The sequence below is a fragment of the Carcharhinus amblyrhynchos genome, chromosome 11 (assembly GCF_965287045.1).
Source record: "Carcharhinus amblyrhynchos chromosome 11, sCarAmb.v2.hapA, whole genome shotgun sequence".
NCBI classification, from domain to species: domain Eukaryota; kingdom Metazoa; phylum Chordata; class Chondrichthyes; order Carcharhiniformes; family Carcharhinidae; genus Carcharhinus; species Carcharhinus amblyrhynchos.
Window position 1 is genome coordinate 24,043,788 of NC_137334.1, and position 17,682 is coordinate 24,061,469.

A 17,682-nucleotide genomic window follows, 5' to 3' on the forward strand; every position below is an offset into this window, starting at 1 on the left:
ATCCATCCCATTCATCATCTTATACGTCTCAATGAGATCTCCCCTCATTCTTCTAAACTCTAACGAGTACAAGCCTAGTTTATTCAGCCTCTCCTCATAGCTCAACCCCCTCAACTCCGGTATCAGCCTAGTAAACCTCCTCTGCACTCCCTCCAAGGCCAAAATATCCTTGCGCAGGTGCGGCGCCCAAAACTGCACACAGTACTCCAGCTGCGGCCTCACCAATGCCCTATACAGCTGCAGCAAGACCTCCCTACTTTTATATTCAATCCCCCTCGCTATGAAGGCCAGCATCCCATTCGCCTTCCTGACCACCTGCTGCACCTGCAAGCTGGGTTTTTGCGACTCATGCACAAGGACCCCGAGGTCCCTCTGCACCGTCGCCTGCTGCAGTTTTTCGCCACGTAAGTAATAGTCCTTCCTACCATTCTTCCTACCAAAGTGGACCATCTCACACTTGCCAACATTAAATTCCATTTGCCATTTCCTGGCCCATTCGCCCAGCCTATCTAGATCCTTCTGCAGACTCTCCACACCCTCCGCACAATTTGCCTTTCCCCCAATCTTGGTGTCATCAGCAAATTTCGACACCCTACACTCGGTTCCCTCCTCCAGATCATCTATGTAAATGGTAAATAGCTGAGGCCCCAGCACTGACCCCTGGGGCACCCCACTAGTCACCAACCGCCAATCCGAATAGCACTCCGTCTTATTATTGCTCGAGATCCAACCCACTATGGTGTGTCATCAGCAAACTTGAAAATCAAATTGGATTGGAATTTTGGCCGCATAGTCATAGGTGTATAAGGAGTATAATTGGGGTCCTGTGGTTGACAGTTCATCTTTAGGTTGAGAGGTAGAGTCATAGAATCCTGACAGTGCAGAAGAAGGCCATTCTGCCAATCATGCCTGCACTGACAATGATCCCACCCAGGCCCCATCACCGTAACCCCACGGATTTACCCTGCTATCCTCCCTTACACTAAGGGACAATTTAGCATGGCCAATCCACCTAACCTGCATATCTTTGGACTGTGGGAGGAAACTGGACCACACAGAGGAAACCCACGCAGACACGTGGGAGACCGTGCAAACTCCTCATAGATAGTCACCCAAGGCCGGAATTGAACCTGGGTCCCTGGAGCCGTGAGGCAACAGTGCTAACCACTGTGCCACCGTGCCATCCAGATCCCTGGTGAATGCCAGAGATGACTAGGTGCATGGGAAAGGGAATTATGACTATAATTAAATAGGTAAAAACAGAACTAGGAGGTGGTCACCTCAGAACAATATAGTCAAGAACTTCAGGGGAAACCCCTTGACTCAGAGTGCTTAAAATGTGGATTACTACTGCATTCTGTAGCATAGACGAACAATACAAATGCATTTAAGGGGAAGCTGGATAAACAAAAGAAAGGCATAGAAGGGTATGTTGATGAGATGAAGTAAGGTAGAGTAAGATTCTGTGAAGAATAGACAGCAATATAACCCAGTATCTTGTTTCGGTGCTATAAATATTACATCATACTGTCTTACAAAGCACTTAATTTTCATTTAAAAAGGGTAAACATCCTAATATTGGGAAAGTGCCTAGGAATTACCATCTATCAGCGCAATTAATATAATTTGTGGTAAATTAATTACATTACTTTCTGGCATCTTACAGTCCAAGCAGATGGTCAGTAATGACACTTTTCCCAGTTGGTTATGGTCCACTTTTTGATATCTGGACAATAATTTGTCTGTGGGAATTTATGGGCACCTTGTTTTCCCAAATGAAACATCGTTTAGATGTGAAGTTGGAAGTTATGCAAAAAGAGATCAATTGTTTCATGAAAAAAGTGGGATGAAAGGTTCATAGAAATTGGAATGATACTTTATTAGTTGTTACCTACAGTTGCAAATATAAGACCAGTTGGTGGTAGCTATGGTATTTTTTGTCTGCTGCATTATTTCTGATCATCATAGAACCCCTACAGTGCAGAATGAGGCCGTTTGGCCCATCAACCTGCATTGACAACAATCCCACCCAGGTATTTACCCTGCTAATTTACCTTAAGCGGCTTTTAGCATAGCCAATCAACCTAACAGGGGTGCTATGGTTGACCGTTTGTCTTTAGGTTGAGGGGTAGAGTCATAGAATCCCTACAGTGTATATCTGTGGAGTGTGGGAGGAAACTGGAGCACCCGGAGGAAACCCATGCAGACACAGGGAGAACGTTCAAACTCCATGCAGACAGTGACCCGAGGCCAGAATCGAACCTGGGTCCCTGGCGCTGAGGTAGCAGTGCTAGCCACTGTGCCAATATGATTGATGTTTGGACTGCAATATTTGGTTGGCTAATAATGATCCCTTTTGATGTGTAAATGCAGCCTTTTTTACTATTCACTAGTGTTATAGACAGGACGGGGATTAACTTAAATAGCCCTGATATCTCTATTTCATTCCCTGTGGATAAAAGAAGTGTTTTGATTCCTGATTTCCCCCTATATCAGAGGTAGTGTATTGAAAGCCCAGTGGGGCACTTATTCAGAGTAGCAGGCTGCCTGTTGCAGGGTGATTGGTCTTTCTAGAAGTGAGGTCTTCCATGATGCATAGTGGCAGGTAGAGATGTGGGTACAGATATAGAAGTTCCAGTAATTCATAGTGTAGATGAGGGCCAGATAATTTTAAATCAGAGCAGAGCTCTTTCTGCCTCTGACTGTCAGATGGTAAAATGGTTGAGTGGGTTCCGTTCCACATGGCAATATTACAGGCTTTAGTGGCTTGAGGGAAGTCATGTGTTCCTCCCTCTTTGTCTCCTGGGTTTTGGACAAAGGCACTAATGCTGATTGCAAAATTTTCCAATCTCGCTTGTAACAGCAGCAGGGCATAAACAGCTGGTGAGATTGCGCCCACTCCAACTCTAAGGACAAAAGGGATCTGGCTCCTCAATATTTAATAGAGGAGTATGCGGGTTGTAGGAAGGAGCTTAAAAAGGAAGTTCGGAGAGCCAGAAGGGGTCATGAGAAGACCTTGGCGGGTAAGATTAAGGAGAACCCCAAGGCGTTCCACAAATATGTGAAGAGTAAAAGGATGAGAAATGAAGGGATAGGACCTATAAAAGGTGAAGGGGGAAAGGTCTGTGTGGAACCGGAAGAAATGGCAGAGGTGCTTAATGAGTACTTTGCCTCGGTATTCACGGCGGATAGTGATCTGGGAGGTTGTACTACAGGTTTGCGGCGGACTGAAAAGATTGAGTATATGGACGTTAAGAAAGAGAATGTGTTGGAACTTTTAAATTCTATCAAGATAGAAAAGTCGCCAGGACCGGTTGGGATGTACCCCAGGTTACTGTGGGAGGTGAGGGAAGTGATTGCAGAGCCCCTGGCAATGATCTTTGTGTCATTGATGGAGACGGGAGAGGTTCTGGAAGATTGGAGGATTGCGGATGTGGTCCCTCTTTTCAAGAAAGAGAACAGGGATAACCCGGGAAATTACCAACCGGTGAGCCTGATCTCAGTGGTTGGTAAGCTGATGAAGAGGATACTGAGGGACAGGATTTATGAAAATTTAGAGAAGTTTAGTATGATCAGAAGTAGTCAGCACGGCTTTGTCAAGAGTAGGTCGTGCCTTACGAGCCTAGTTGAGTTCTTTGAAAATGTGACTGAACACGTTGACGAAGGAAGAGCGGTGGATGTGGTTTACGTGGACCTCAGCAAGGCGTTTGATAAGGTCCCCCATACAAGACTTCTTGAAAAGGTGAGAGGGCATGGGATCCAAGGGGCTGTTGCCTTTTAGATCCAGAACTGGCTTGTCTGCAGAAGGCAGAGAGTGGTTGTGGATGGGTCTTTTCCTGCATGGAGGTCAGTCACCAGTGGAGTGCTCCAGGGATCTGTTCTAGGACCCTTGCTGTTTGTCATTTTCATAAATGACTTGGATGAGGAAGTGGAGGGATGGGTTGGTAAGTTTGCCGACGACGGCAAATGGCTGGTGATGTTGAGGATAGTCTGGAGGGACGTCAGAAGTTGCAACGTGACATAGATAGGATGCAAGACTGGCCGGAGAAGTGGCAGATGGACTTCAACGCAGATAAATGTGTGGTGGTCCATTTTGGCAGGTCCAATGGGATGAAGGAGTACAATATCAAGGGAAGGACTCTTAGCAGTGTTGAGGAGCAGAAGGACCTTGGGGTCCAGATCCATAGGACTCTTAAATCGGCCTCGCAGGTGGAGGATGTGGTCAAGAGGGCATATGGTGTACTAGCCTTCGTTAATTGAGGGATTGAGTTTAGGAGTCGGGAGGTAATGCTGCAACTTTATAAGACCCTGGTCAGACCCCACTTGGAGTACTGTGTGCAGTTCTGGTCACCTCACTACAGGAAGGATGTGGAAGCTATTGAGAGGATGCAGAGGAGATTTACAAGGATGTTGCCTGGATTGGGTGGCAAGTCTTATGAGGATAGGTTGAGGGAGCTAGATCTCTTCTCCCTGGAGAGACGAAGGTTGAGAGGCGACCTGACCGAGGTTTATAAAATGTTGAGAGGTATAGATCGGGTGGATTCTCGGAGGCTATTTACCAGGGCTGAAATGGTTGTTACGAGAGGACACAGGTTTAAGGTGCTGGGGAGCACGTGTAGAGGAGATGTCAGGGGTAAGTTTTTCACTCAGAGGGTGGTGAGTGAGTGGAATCAGCTGTCGTTGGTGGTGGTAGAGGCGAACTCGCTGGGGTCTTTTAAGAGACTTCTGGATGAGTACATGGGATTTAATGGGATTGAGATTTATAGATAGGCCTGGTAGGTATGGATATGATCGACGCAATTTGTGGGACAAAGGGCCTATTTATGCTGTAGTTTTCTATGTTCTATGTTAAATGCCCCATTGGACTTTCAATACACTACCACTGATATAGGAGGAAATCAGGAATCAAAACACTTTCCTTTTATCCACAGGGAATGAAATAGAGAAATCAGTGCTATTTTAATTTAATTGCTGTCCTGTCTATAACAATAGTGAATTCTCTATCTTGCACACCTCGCTGCCACTGCCAACCAGAACGGAGAATTTGGCGCTCAGCCAAATCTCCATTCACTTCAGTGGGACTGGATAATCCCAGCTATGGGCGAGGTTGGAGAATCTGGTTTGGCTGAAGATTAGAAATTTCTCTGGCATGAGACATGCCAAGTTAGGGTAAAGCCTTGGTCCATTTAAGAAAACCAATAATGATTTTATTGAATACTGAGATTCATAATTTCCTACCTGCCAATGACCAGGATACTGGACACTTTAACTTTAGCCAAATACTCAACATAGTGACTCTTTAAAACATTTGAAATAAAAAAAGGTAGTATTATTTATGCATGGAGCCATCCTGATAGACATTAAGTTGTGCTCCTTCATTCTTCACTAATTCAGACAGCTCTTCCATTGAAATTATCTAATAGTGTCCACATTTTTCAAAATCATCAACAATTATCAGGTTCTCAAGAGTTCAGTTTTCCTGCCTGCAAAAATCTTGCAAATGTTGAGCAAAAATGCTGCCCATATGTATTAAAATATATTTAAAATTTGAGTAGGGCATAGATCAGCTAAGTAGTCAACATCTTTTCCCAAAGGTAGAAGAGTCTAAAGCTAGAGGGCATAGGTTTAAAGTGAGAGGGGAGAGATACGAAAGGGTCCAGAGGGGCAATTTTTTCACACAGAGGGTGGTGAGTGTCTGGAACAAGCTACCAGAGGTAGTAGTGGAAACGGGTAGTTTTGTCTTGTAAAAACTGAACTCTTGAGAACCTGACAATTGTCTATCAGGATGGCTGCATGCACAAATATTACTTCTGTTTTTTTTATTTGAAGTGTTTTTAAAGAGTCACTATGTTGAGTTTGGCAGCTGCATAGGTAAGATATATAGGGATATGGGCCAAATGTGGGCAGTTGGGACGAGCTTAATGGTTACAAAAAACGGGGCAGCTTGGACAAGTTGGGCCAAAGGGCCTGTTTTCATGCTGTAAACCTCTATTTATGAATTTGGCTTGTTGAAATACCAGGCATTAAAATTTGACAGAAATTACATACGGCTGTGAAAAGTACAAAATAATAAACCCAATAATATAAAAATGTGTTGTTGTCATTGCTGACAGTCTGCCAGCTGAATATGATTAATATAATAGACTCCTGACAGTAGCCTGAGGTCCTATTCCCAGCCACATAGTCAACTGTCAACACTGAAACTTAAATAGCTACAAACCTCCTTCAACTTTGCTTCGGTAATTCGAGGGAATTGGGGAGCTATTTCTCCACTTCCCACATTTAGCTATTCCTAGGATTTCGGAACTGAATTTGTTTAAAATTAAGCAACAGTGAAGCATTAAAAAAGTAAAGAGAAAAACTATTTTGTATGAAATAAAGTTTGTATAAAAATTGAATGAAATTTGATTAGCAATTGTGGAAGACAACTTCTGGCATTTGCTATTTACAATTAAATCATAACTGAGCTGACATTTTGTATTTGGAGTTCCCCAGTGTGCAGTTTCACTCCAAATTCACTTTGAGAGATAGGGAAGTTATGGGTTGCTGAATGCAAAAGTACACATTTTGTTGTATCATACCCAAGTTAATTTCTAAGCTGTGTTCACATCTCAATAGAAAAATTACCAAGTGTTTTTTGTCCCAATTTATTCTGGATAAATTTGGGGCTGATTGGAGTTTAAAATGGAAAAAAAAGGCCAAAAAAAAAGACCTAACCCACTGTTACCTGTTTCTGTCAGAGGACCAAAGGATCTGGGGAAAGGCGGGATCAGGCTATTGAGTTGGATGATCATGATCATAAGGAATGATGGTCAGGCTCGAAGGGCCGAATGATCTCCTGTTTTCTATGTTTCTACGGATCAATACTTTAAAAAGTTGTCAAATTTTAAATCTGTGCTCATCGAGATTTTTTGTTCTGCATAGAACAAGTTTTTCTTTTACAGTGGCTGGGAGCTATTCAAGAATGTGTGGTTTAGGTTGATTGGCTATGCACCTTAGTGTCAGTGGGATTAGGACTGTAAATATGTGCGGTTACTGGGATGGGATTTTGATTTGATTTATTATTGTCACATGTATTAACATATAGTGAAAAGTATTGTTTCTTGCGCTACACAGATAAAACATACGGTTCATAGAGAAGGACATGAGAGAGTGCAGAATGTAGTGTTACAGGCACAGCTAGGGCTTAGAAAAAGATCAACTAAATGCGAGGTAAGTTCATTCAAAAGTCTGACAGCAGCAGGGAAGAAGCTAAACAAAAACAAAGAACAAAGCTGTTCTTGAGTTGGTTGGTACACAACCTCAGACTTCTGTATCTTTTTCCCGAAGGATGAAGGTGGAAGAGAGTATGTCTGGGGTGTGTGGGGTCCTTAATTATGCTGGCTGCTTTGCTGAGGCAGCGGGAAGTGTAGACAGTCAATGGATTGGAGGGCTGGTTTGCATGATGGACTGGGCTACATTGTCAACCTTTTATAGTTCCTTGTGGTCTTGGGCAGAGCAGGAGCCATACCTGTGATACAACCAGAAAGACTTCTTTCTATGGTGTGTCTGTAAATGTTGGTGAGAGTTGTAGCTGACATGCCAAATTTCTTTATTCTCCTGAGAAAAAAGAGGCGTTGGTAGGCTTTCTTAACTAATAGTGTCAGCATAGGGGAACCAATTACAGGTTGTTGGTGATTTGGACACCTAAAAGCTTGAAGCTTTCGATCATTCTACTTTGTCCCCATTGATTTAGTGAAAAGTCTGACAACACCAGGTTTTAGTCCAACCTATTTATTCGATAATATACTCACAAGCTTTCGGGTTAGTCCCTTCGTCAGGTTCATTCATGTTCTCCTTTATGCTTTCTGAAGTTGATGACAATCTCCTTCACTTTGTTGACGTTGAGGGAGAGATTATTGTTGCCACACCAGTTCACCAGATTCTCTCTCTCGTTCCTGGACTGGGTGGGATTGTTGTCAGTGGGCCAAATGGCCTCCTCCTGCACTGTAGCTTCTATGATAGTCAAAAACCCCAAAATTGCTGTGTTAAATCACACATCTTTGTGTTGTAAATGCTTAGTGATTACTTTATGTGCTATGTTTGATTAGCAGAGAAGGACTGCAGGTGAATCGAGAACTGCTGCAGCTGAATCCTGATATCCATGAACAGTACCTTGACCTGCTGTGTCAGTATGATTCGCACCGGGTGACTGATTTCCTGAGGGTGTCGGAATATTACAGACTTGAAGAAGCCATTCAGGTACCCCACTTCACAGTGTGTATATATGAGAATCATATTAACGAAGTGTCTGGGACAAAGGACACGACTGAAGTTGTAGAAAGACGTCCTCACCTTGGTCAATTCACTGTTTCTTCCACAAACTTTCCAGTTAAGACTAGGTCACAACATTTAAGGGCAAAATAATCACATGATCAATTGATGGTAATGTCACTTCTTTACCAGTTATCACAATAACATATGTCCTGGTAGCCAGCATTATGCTGAGATTTTCAATATTAAAACATTCTAATCTTAGTAACATTGTAACTGATACTGCAGTTCCCTATCTCAGGAATAATCCTGGAGAAATTGGAGCCTGTTAAGAAAAGATGAAATCTCACCAATACAGCCTTGTAGAATTTTACATTATGGAGACTAGGTAAATTAGAAAAATCACACCCTCTTAAATTAGTCCGAGTGAAACTGGGTCGAAAACCAATCTGAAAAGCAATGGAATGGAAATCAGATGATTGGTTTACTCTACCAGGCTACCACTCAGATGTGAGATCTATATCAGGCTACCACTCAGATGTGTGATCTACACCAGGTTGCCAATCAGGTGGGTGATCATTCTGCTAGATTACCAATCAGATGAGTGATCTACACCCAATTACCAATCAGATGGGTGATCCATTCTGCTTGACTACCAAACAAATAAAGAAGAGGATTTGTTCTGCAACATCTTCACTCTATGTTAAAGTTGAAGTTTGAATAGTGAGAAGTCTCACAACACCAGGTTACAGTCCAATAGGTTTATTTGGAATCACAAGCTTTCGGAGTGCTGCTCAGTGCATTCACCTGATGAAGGAGCAGTGCTCCGAAAGTTTGTGATTCTAAATAAACCTGTTGGATTTTAACCTGGTGTTGTGAGACTCACCCCAGTCCAATGCCGACATCTCCACATCTTGAAATTTGAAAGCAAAACAAATTACTTTTGTGGGAAAAATGAAACAGGAGGAGAAACAGTGACCCCTGCCCCTTGCAACTTTCTTGAGGGAGAGCAAGTTTTACAGGAGGCAGTAGATGGAGCATTGAGAATAAGCAGAGAAATAGCAGAGTGTGGATGGAAAGAGCGTGAATAAGTAACAAAAAAAGGAAGAGACAAATGTAGCAGTGGGTGTGTGGAGAGAAGGATGTGAGTGAATCACAAGTTTGAATGTAGCACCAGTTACATCCGGGGTGATTGTAAATTGTGGCTTTTCATTATCAAGTGGTCACATTACACTCGTTTCCAAACCAAGAGGATGACATAGTAAAATAACTGAAGCAAGTTGTTCTGCACCTGCAGATGGTAGCCACTGGGTGGCTCCTGAATAGCCTTCCACTCTCAGAATGATGGAATTTTCCTTTTCCAAGATTAGGAAGCAAGGCAAAAATAACTCGGTCACGTGGCAATTTTAACCCTCTCCGTTCCTTACCTATGCCTATCTTGATACATTCCTCTGCACCCAGGGCAACAGAAAGTCCAGCAGTTGTTTAAGCAAACACTATCAAATGCCCTTAGCATTGTGATTAAAAAAAACCCTCAACACCCTCCTCATCTCCACAGAGAAGAAATTATAGAACCATAGAATCCCTACTGTGCAGAAGGAAGCAATTTAGCCCATCGAGTCTGCACCAACCCTTTTTTTCAGTCTTACTCAGGTGCTATCCCCGTAACCCCTCGTATTTACCTGATAATCCCTCTACACATCCTGGGACACTAAGAAGCAACTTAGCATTGCCAATCCGCATAACCTGCACATCATTGGAGTGTGGGAGGAAATCAGAGTACCCAGCAGAAACCCACACAGCCACAGGGAGAACATGTAAACTCCACACAGACAATGACCCAAGCCAGTAATTGAACCGGGTCCCTGTCACTTAAGGCAGGTATGATAAAATAAGTAAAAAAAAATCCTGGACCTGGTTGGACAATGTCATACATCGCCAATTAACACCACAGATTTCTTTCCTCCTGGGATTAAAATGCAATTTTATTTAATTAGTGTCATAAGTAGGCTTACATTAACACTGCAATGAAGTTTCTGTGGAAATCCACACTCCGGTGCCTGTTTAGAACATAGAAAACTACAGCACAAACAGGCCCTTCGGCCCACAAGTTGCGCCGATCACATCCATACCTACCAAGCCATAGAACTATCTGTAACTCCCAATCCCATTAAATCCCATATACTCATCCAGAAGTCTTTTAAAAGACCCCAGCAAGTTCGCCTCTACCACCACCGACGGCAGCCGATTCCACTCACTCACCACCCTCTGAGTGAAAAACTTACTCCTAACATCTCCTCTGTACTTGCCTCCCAGCACCTTAAACCTGTGTCCTCTTGTAGCGACCATTTCAGCCCTGGGAAATAGCCTCTGAGAATCCACCCTATCTATTCCTCTCAACATTTTATAAACCTCTATCAGGTTGCCTCTCAACCTTCGTCTCTCCAGGGAGAAGAGACCTAGCTCCCTCAACCTATCTTCATAAGGCATGCCTCCCAATCCAGGCAACATCCTTCTAAATCTCCTCTGCACCCCCTCAACAGCTTCCACATCCTTCCTGTCCTGAGCTGATCAGAACTGCGCACAGTACATAGTTTGGATACACTGAGGGAGAATTTAGCACAACCAATGCACCTAACCAGCACATCTTTTGAACTGTGGGAGCAAACTGGAGCACCTGGAGGAAACCCATGCAGACACAGGGAGAACATGAAAACTCCAGGCAGTGACCCAAGCTGGGAATTGAACCCGGGTCCCTGGCACTGTGAGCCAGCAGTGTTAGCCACCGTGCTGCCCATTCTACTTGACCAGTAACACCATCAAACTGCATCAAAGTTCAGTTCAGACATATAGCAAGCTTAACACATTGAAGTCAACTTCCCAAAGTTCAAATCTAACACTTGTTTCTCCTTTCTTCTTCTTTTGCTCTACATTGTGGCCTCCGTGGCAGGAAAAAGGAGGAGAATGGGTCAGCATGTCATATGTTGGATCATAAGAAGTAGGAGCAGGAATAGATCATCTGGCCCCTCGAGCCTGCTCTGCCATTCAGTAAGATCATGGCTGACCTTTTCGTGGACTCAGCTCCACTTACCCGCCCACTCACCATAACCCTTAATTCCTTTACTGTTCAAAAATCCATATACCTTTGCCTTAAAAACATTCAATGAGGTAGCCTCAACTGCTTCACCGGACAGGGAACTCCACAGACTCACAATCCTTTGGGTGAAGAAGTTCCTCCTCAACTCAGTCTGAAATCTGCTCCCCCTTATTTTGAGGCCATGCCCCCAAGTTCTAGTTTCGCCTGCCAGTGGAAACATTTTCCCTTCTATCTGACGTATTCCCTTCACAATCTTATATGTTTCTATAAGATCTCTCCTCATTCTTCTGAATTCCAATGAGTATAGCCCCATTCTACTCAGTCTCTCCTCATAATCCAACCCTCTCAACTCTGGAATCAACCTAGTGAATCTCCTGTGCACCCCTTTCAGCGCCAGTGTATCCTTTTTTCAAGTAAGGACACCAAAACTGTACACAGTACTCCAGATGTGGCCACAGTACTCCTGGAGTGGGCTGCAACATAATCTCGCTGTTTTTAAACTCCATCCCTCTAGCAATGAAGAACAAAATTTCATTTGCCTTCTTAATTACCTGCTACACCTGCAAACCAACTTTTTGTGATTCATGCACAAGGACACCCAGATCCTTCTGCACAGCAACATGCTGCAGAATGGCATTTGTGTTTAGCCAGTCATGGATTGTCCCAAACTGCAGCCTGCAGTTATCCACTCTATATTAATATAATGATTGAGTGTAAAGGAATATATAAACTCACTACTTGTGGAAGAAGTTATAAAAAGTTAAGTGATATATCTCTTGGAAACTTAGCCCAGATCTGAGTTAGCCATCAATACCCAGTAATTTATGATTGTTCCCGCATTACTAACTCATATTTTCTATTAATTAATATTTAGTGTAAAATATATTCAGAAGAAGCATTGAGATGGCACTCAACAGAATGATCATTTTTGTTCCTTTGTTTTGTGGACTTTTACAGAAGATTTTCCCTCTGTATTTTCACCCGTTCAGTTCACGTTTGTATTTTTGCTGCATTTCACAATCCATCCATCTCGTGGATACTGCAGCAGATTCTCTGAGCATGATAATAACTGCAGAATGTGCCAGTCCTGTATCCCAGCTTGAAGAAAATATCTCTCAGACAGATACTGTCATGAACTGGCAAAGGGCAATTAACTGAGTTGAGCAAACCTCCTAGGGACTTGAGGAAATAAATACTTGCACTTATATAGCACTTTTTCTGACCTCAAAGCGTCCCAAAGCCAATGAAGTACTTTTGAACTTTGTCACTGTTATAAGTACAGAAAATGTGACAGCTAATTTGCACAGAGTAAGATCCCACCAACATGATCATATTAATTTTACTCATGTTGTTTGATGGGTGAATATTAAGATACTGGGGACAACTCTTCACTTTGAATTGATTTCATTTATTATTGTCACATGTATTGGTACACAGTGAAAAGTTATATATAAAAGCAGATTAGTGAAGCTCATCGCAAACTGGAGGAACAGAATCTCATCTTCCTGCAAGACACTTTATAGCCTTCCGGTCTGAACATTGAATTCAACAACTTCAAATGATTTACTTTATCCCACCTCCACTCCTTTATTTTCATTCTATTTTAACTTTTTACTGTTCTCTACCTTTTATTTCTTTATTGTCTTCCTTCATTTTTCTTCCTCCCTCTCCCCTACTCCCCCAACTTTGCGCCTGTTTCCTTGCCTTTTCTCCCCCTTTGCTTCTCCTTTTCTAAATCTTACCTCTGTCCCATCCAACTCCTCCCCCCCCCCCCCCCCCCCCCCCCCCCAACATCTTCATTTTAGCTTCTGTGCCATTTGGCCATTCATACCCTTTATTCTCTCTATGGGCTGCCATTAGCAGCCTTTCCCCTGGTTTCTGAGGCTGTGACTCATCTTTCATTCCCTCACCCTGCAGTGTAAATATCTCCCACTTTCTGTGCCTTTTAGCTTTGATGAAGAGTCATCTGGACTCGAAACATCAACTCTTCTCTCTCCTTACAGACGCTGCCAGACCTCCTGAGATTTTCCAGCATTTTCTCTTTTGGTGAAAAGTATTGTTTCTTGTGCGCTGTATTGACAAAGATAACCATTCATAGAGAAGGAAAGGAGACAATGCAATATGTAGGGTTGTAGTCATAGCTAGAGTGTAGAGAAAGATCAACTTAATGCTTAATTCTTCAGATGGCGCCTTGGGATCTTTATAACCACCTGAAAGAGCAGATGGGACCTCAGTTCTAATGTCTCATCCCAAAGACAGCACCTGCAATAGTGCGGTCCTCCTTCTGCTCTGCATATGAGGGCCTGCCTAAATTATTTGGTGCTTTAAGCCTCTGGATTAGGCTTTGAGCCACAATCTTTGCCTCAGAGGTGAAAATGCTACCATATTCTGGTAATGAGGGATTTATTGTAACGCAGGTACGGTAATGCGGGATTTACTATCCTAGTCTATATTTGGATAATTATTGTATGAAGGGCAGAGAGGGGCACAAGTTCCAAGTATGTTGAGTAGAACTTCCCACAGCAGTATGTTTCCAGTCTAACAAAAAAAGGAGACATTGATTTTGGGAATGAGATGGGCCAAGTGTAGTTGAGGGGAGAGTGATCATTGTGTCATATGTTTGATATAGAAAAGGACAAGGAATGACCCACAATATGAATAATTAACTGAGGAAAAGTCAGTCTCAATGGGATAATAATGGATCTGATCCAGATTAATTGGAATTAAAGCGTGGCAAGCAAGAGTGTAACTGAACAAAGGAATTAAATCAAGATATATTCCCACTGCATCTTGGGGCATAAAGTATAAAAAGAAGCAGGTTATGTTAAATTTGTCTAAAACACTGATACAGCCCCAGTGAGAATATTACATCCAATCCTGGGCACCTTATTAGGCAGGATGTGAAAGCATTGGAGAGAGTGCAGTAACGATTCATGAGAATAGCTCCAGGGATGAAGAACTTGTATAGAAACGAGAAACAGGAGTTGGCCATTTGGCCCTTCAAGCCTGCTCCGCCATTGATTACGTTTGTGGCTGATCATGTTCAGTATCCTGATCCTTTCTTCCCCCCATATCCTTTGATCTCTTTAGCCCAAGATGCTGTGGGAGTATATCTTGATTGAATTGCTTTGTTCAGTTACACTCTTGCTTGCCACGCTTTAATTCCAATTAATCTGGATCAGATCCATTATTATCCCATTGAGACTGGCTTTTCCTCAGCTAATTATTCATATTGTGGGTCATTCCTTGTCCTTTTCTATATCAAACATATGACACAATGATCACTCTCCCCTCAACTACACTTGATGGGGCTGGAGAAGTAATAATATGAAACAAAGCAGTGGCAGCGGTACTGAATAGTTACTTTGCATCAGTCTTCACGGTGGGCGGCACGGTAGCACAGTGGTTAGCACTGCTGCTTCACAGCTCCAGCATCCTGGGTTCGATTCCTGACTCAGGTCACTATCTGTGTGGAGTTTGCACATTCTCCTTGTGTCTGCGTGGGTTTCCACCAGGTACTCCGATTTCCTCCCATAGTCCAAAGATGTGCGGGTTAGGTTGATTGGCCATGCTAAGAAATTGCCCCTTAGTGTCCAGGGATGTGTAGGTTAGAGGGATTAGTGGGTATAATATGTAAGGATATGAGGGTAGCGCCTGGGTGGGATTATGTTCGCTACAGACTCGCTGGGCCAAAGGGCCAATTGTTGCACTGTAGGGTTCTATGATACCAGTGGGATGCCAGAGCTCCAGGAGAATCAGGGGGCACAGGTGAGTGTAGTGGCCATCACCAAGAAGGAGGTTCTGGGGAAACTGAAAGGTTCTAAAAGAGATAGCTGAGGAAATTGTGGAGGCGTTGGTGGTGATCTTTCAGAAATCACTGGAAGCCAGGAAGGTACCAGAGAACTGGAAAGTGCCTAATGTAACACCGCTGTTTAAGAAGGGAGGAAGGCAGCAGACGGGAAATTATAGGTCGGTTAGCCTGACTTTGGTCATTGGCAAGATTTTAGAGTCCATTATTAAAGATGAGATCGCAGAGTACTTGGAAGTGCATGATAAAGTAGGACTGAGTCAGCACTGCTTTGTCAAGGGAAGGTCATGTCTGATAAATCTGTTAGAGTTCTTTGAGAAGTAACAAGGAAGTTAGACACAATGGATGTGATTTATTTAGATTTCCAGAAGGCCTTTGACAAGTTGCCACATAGGAAACTGTTAAATAAGTTAAGAACTCATGGTGTTAAGAGTAAGATCCTGGCATGGATAGTGGATTGGCTGACTGGCAGAAGGCAGAGAATAGGGATTAAGGGGTCTTTCTTAGGATGGCAGCCGGTGACTAGTAGTGTGCCTCAGGGATCAGTGCTGAGACCACAACTTTTCACAATATACATTAACGATTTGGAGGAAGGAACTGAAGGCACTGTTGCTCAGTTTGCAGGCGATACAAAGATATGTGGAGGGACAGGTAGTACTGAGAAAGCAGGGAGGGCTGCAGAAAGACTTGGACAGGTTGGGAGAGTGGGCAAAGAAGTGGCAGATGGAATACAATGTGGAAAAGTATGAGGTATGCACTTTGGAAGAAGGGATGGAGGCATAGACTTTTTTAAATGGGAAAATGCTTAGGAAATCAGGAACACAAAGGGACTTGGGAGTTCTTATTCAAGATTCCCTTAAGGTTAATGTGCAGGTTCAGTCGGCAGTTAGGAAGGCAAATGCAATGTTAGCTTTCGTGTCGAGAGGGCTAGAATACAAGAGCAGGGACGTACTTCTGAGGCTGTATAAGGCTCTGGTCAAACCCCATTTGGAGTAAAGTGAGCAGTTTTGGGCTCTGTATGGAATCATAGAAACCCTACAGTGCAGAAAGAAGCCATTTGGCCCTTCGAATCCACACTAACCACAATCCCACCCCTGTATATAGGGATATATTTTACCGCTAATCCCTTTAACCTACGCATCTCAGGACACTAGGGGGCAATTTTTAGCATGGCCAATCAATCTAACCCACACTTCTTTGGACTGTGGGAGGAAACCAGAGCACCCGGAGGAAACACATGCAGACACGGGGAGAACGTGCAAACTCCACACACACAGTGACCCAAGCCAGGAATAGAACCCAGGTCCCTGGAGCTGTGAACAACAGTGCTGCCCATGTCTAAGGAAAGATGTGCTGACCTTGGAAAGGGTCCAGAGGAAGTTCAGAAGAATGATCCCTGGAGTAGAGCTTGTCTTATGAGGATCGGTTGAGGACTCTGGGTCTGTACTACTTGGAGTTTAGAAGGATGAGGGGGATCTTATTGAAACTTACAGGATACTGCAAGGCCTGGATAGAGTGGACATGGAGAGGATGTTTCCACTAGTACAAAAAACTAGAAACGGAGGGCACAACCTCAGGCTAAAGGGACGATCCTTTAAAACAGAGTTGAGGAGGAATTTCTTCAGCCAAAGTAGGGAATCTGTGAAACTCTTTGTGCAGAAGGCTGTGGAGGTCAGGCCATTGAGTGTTTTTAAGACAGAGATAGATAGGTTCTTGATTAATCAGGGGTTATAGGGGAAAAAGCAGGAGAATGGGGATGAGAAAAATATCAGCCATAATTGAATGGCAGAGCAGATTCAAGGGGCCAAATGGTATAATTCTTCTCCTGTGTCTTATGAGTTCGTCTGGACAGGAAGAACTTGTTTCTACTTGTGAAAGGATTAAAGACCAGAGGGCATGGATTTAAGATAATTGACAAAAGAAGCAATGGAGACATGACATTTTCTTCCTTTGGACTCATGGTGAACAATCATTGAAACAACTATATGATGACATCAACAAGTTCCGTCCCACCATCAGACTCAACATGGACTACTCTCCGGAATCGGTTGCATTCTTGGACACACGCATCTCCATTAAGGATGGTCACCTCAGCACTTCACTGTACCACAAGCCCACAGATAACTTCACAATGCTCCACTTCTCCAGCTTCCACCCTAAGCACATTAAAGAAGCTATCCCCTATGGACAAGCCCTCTGTATATACAGGATCTGCACAGATGAGGAGGATCACAACAAACACCTCCAGACACTGAAAGATGCCCTCATAAGAACAGGATATGGCGCTCGACTCATTGATCAACAGTTCCAACACACCACAGCGAAAAACCACACCAAACTCCTCTGAAGACAAACACGGGACATGGCGGACAGAGTGCCCTTCATCGTCCAGTACTTCCGCAGAGCGGAGAAGCTACTACAAGTTTTCCGGAGCCTTCAACATGTCATTGATGAAGACGAACGTCTTGCCAAAGCCATTCCCACACCCCCACTTCTTGCCTTCAAATAACCACACAACCTCAAA

The 17,682-nt window shown here is 43.4% G+C and overlaps 1 protein-coding gene across 2 annotated transcripts in view; it reads left to right on the plus strand.

Annotated features, from left to right (window-relative positions):
• Nucleotides 1-17,682, plus strand: part of vps8 (VPS8 subunit of CORVET complex) — a 599,989-nt gene that overhangs the window by 234,842 nt on the left and 347,465 nt on the right. The window contains exon 35 of one of the 2 annotated variants that reach the window (XM_080198763.1): nt 8,091-8,241. In XM_080198763.1, coding sequence (XP_080054889.1) covers nt 8,091-8,241 — 151 coding nt within the window. The remainder of the gene's footprint in view (nt 1-8,090; nt 8,242-17,682) is intronic. The other variant, XM_080198764.1, reaches the window with a different exon arrangement.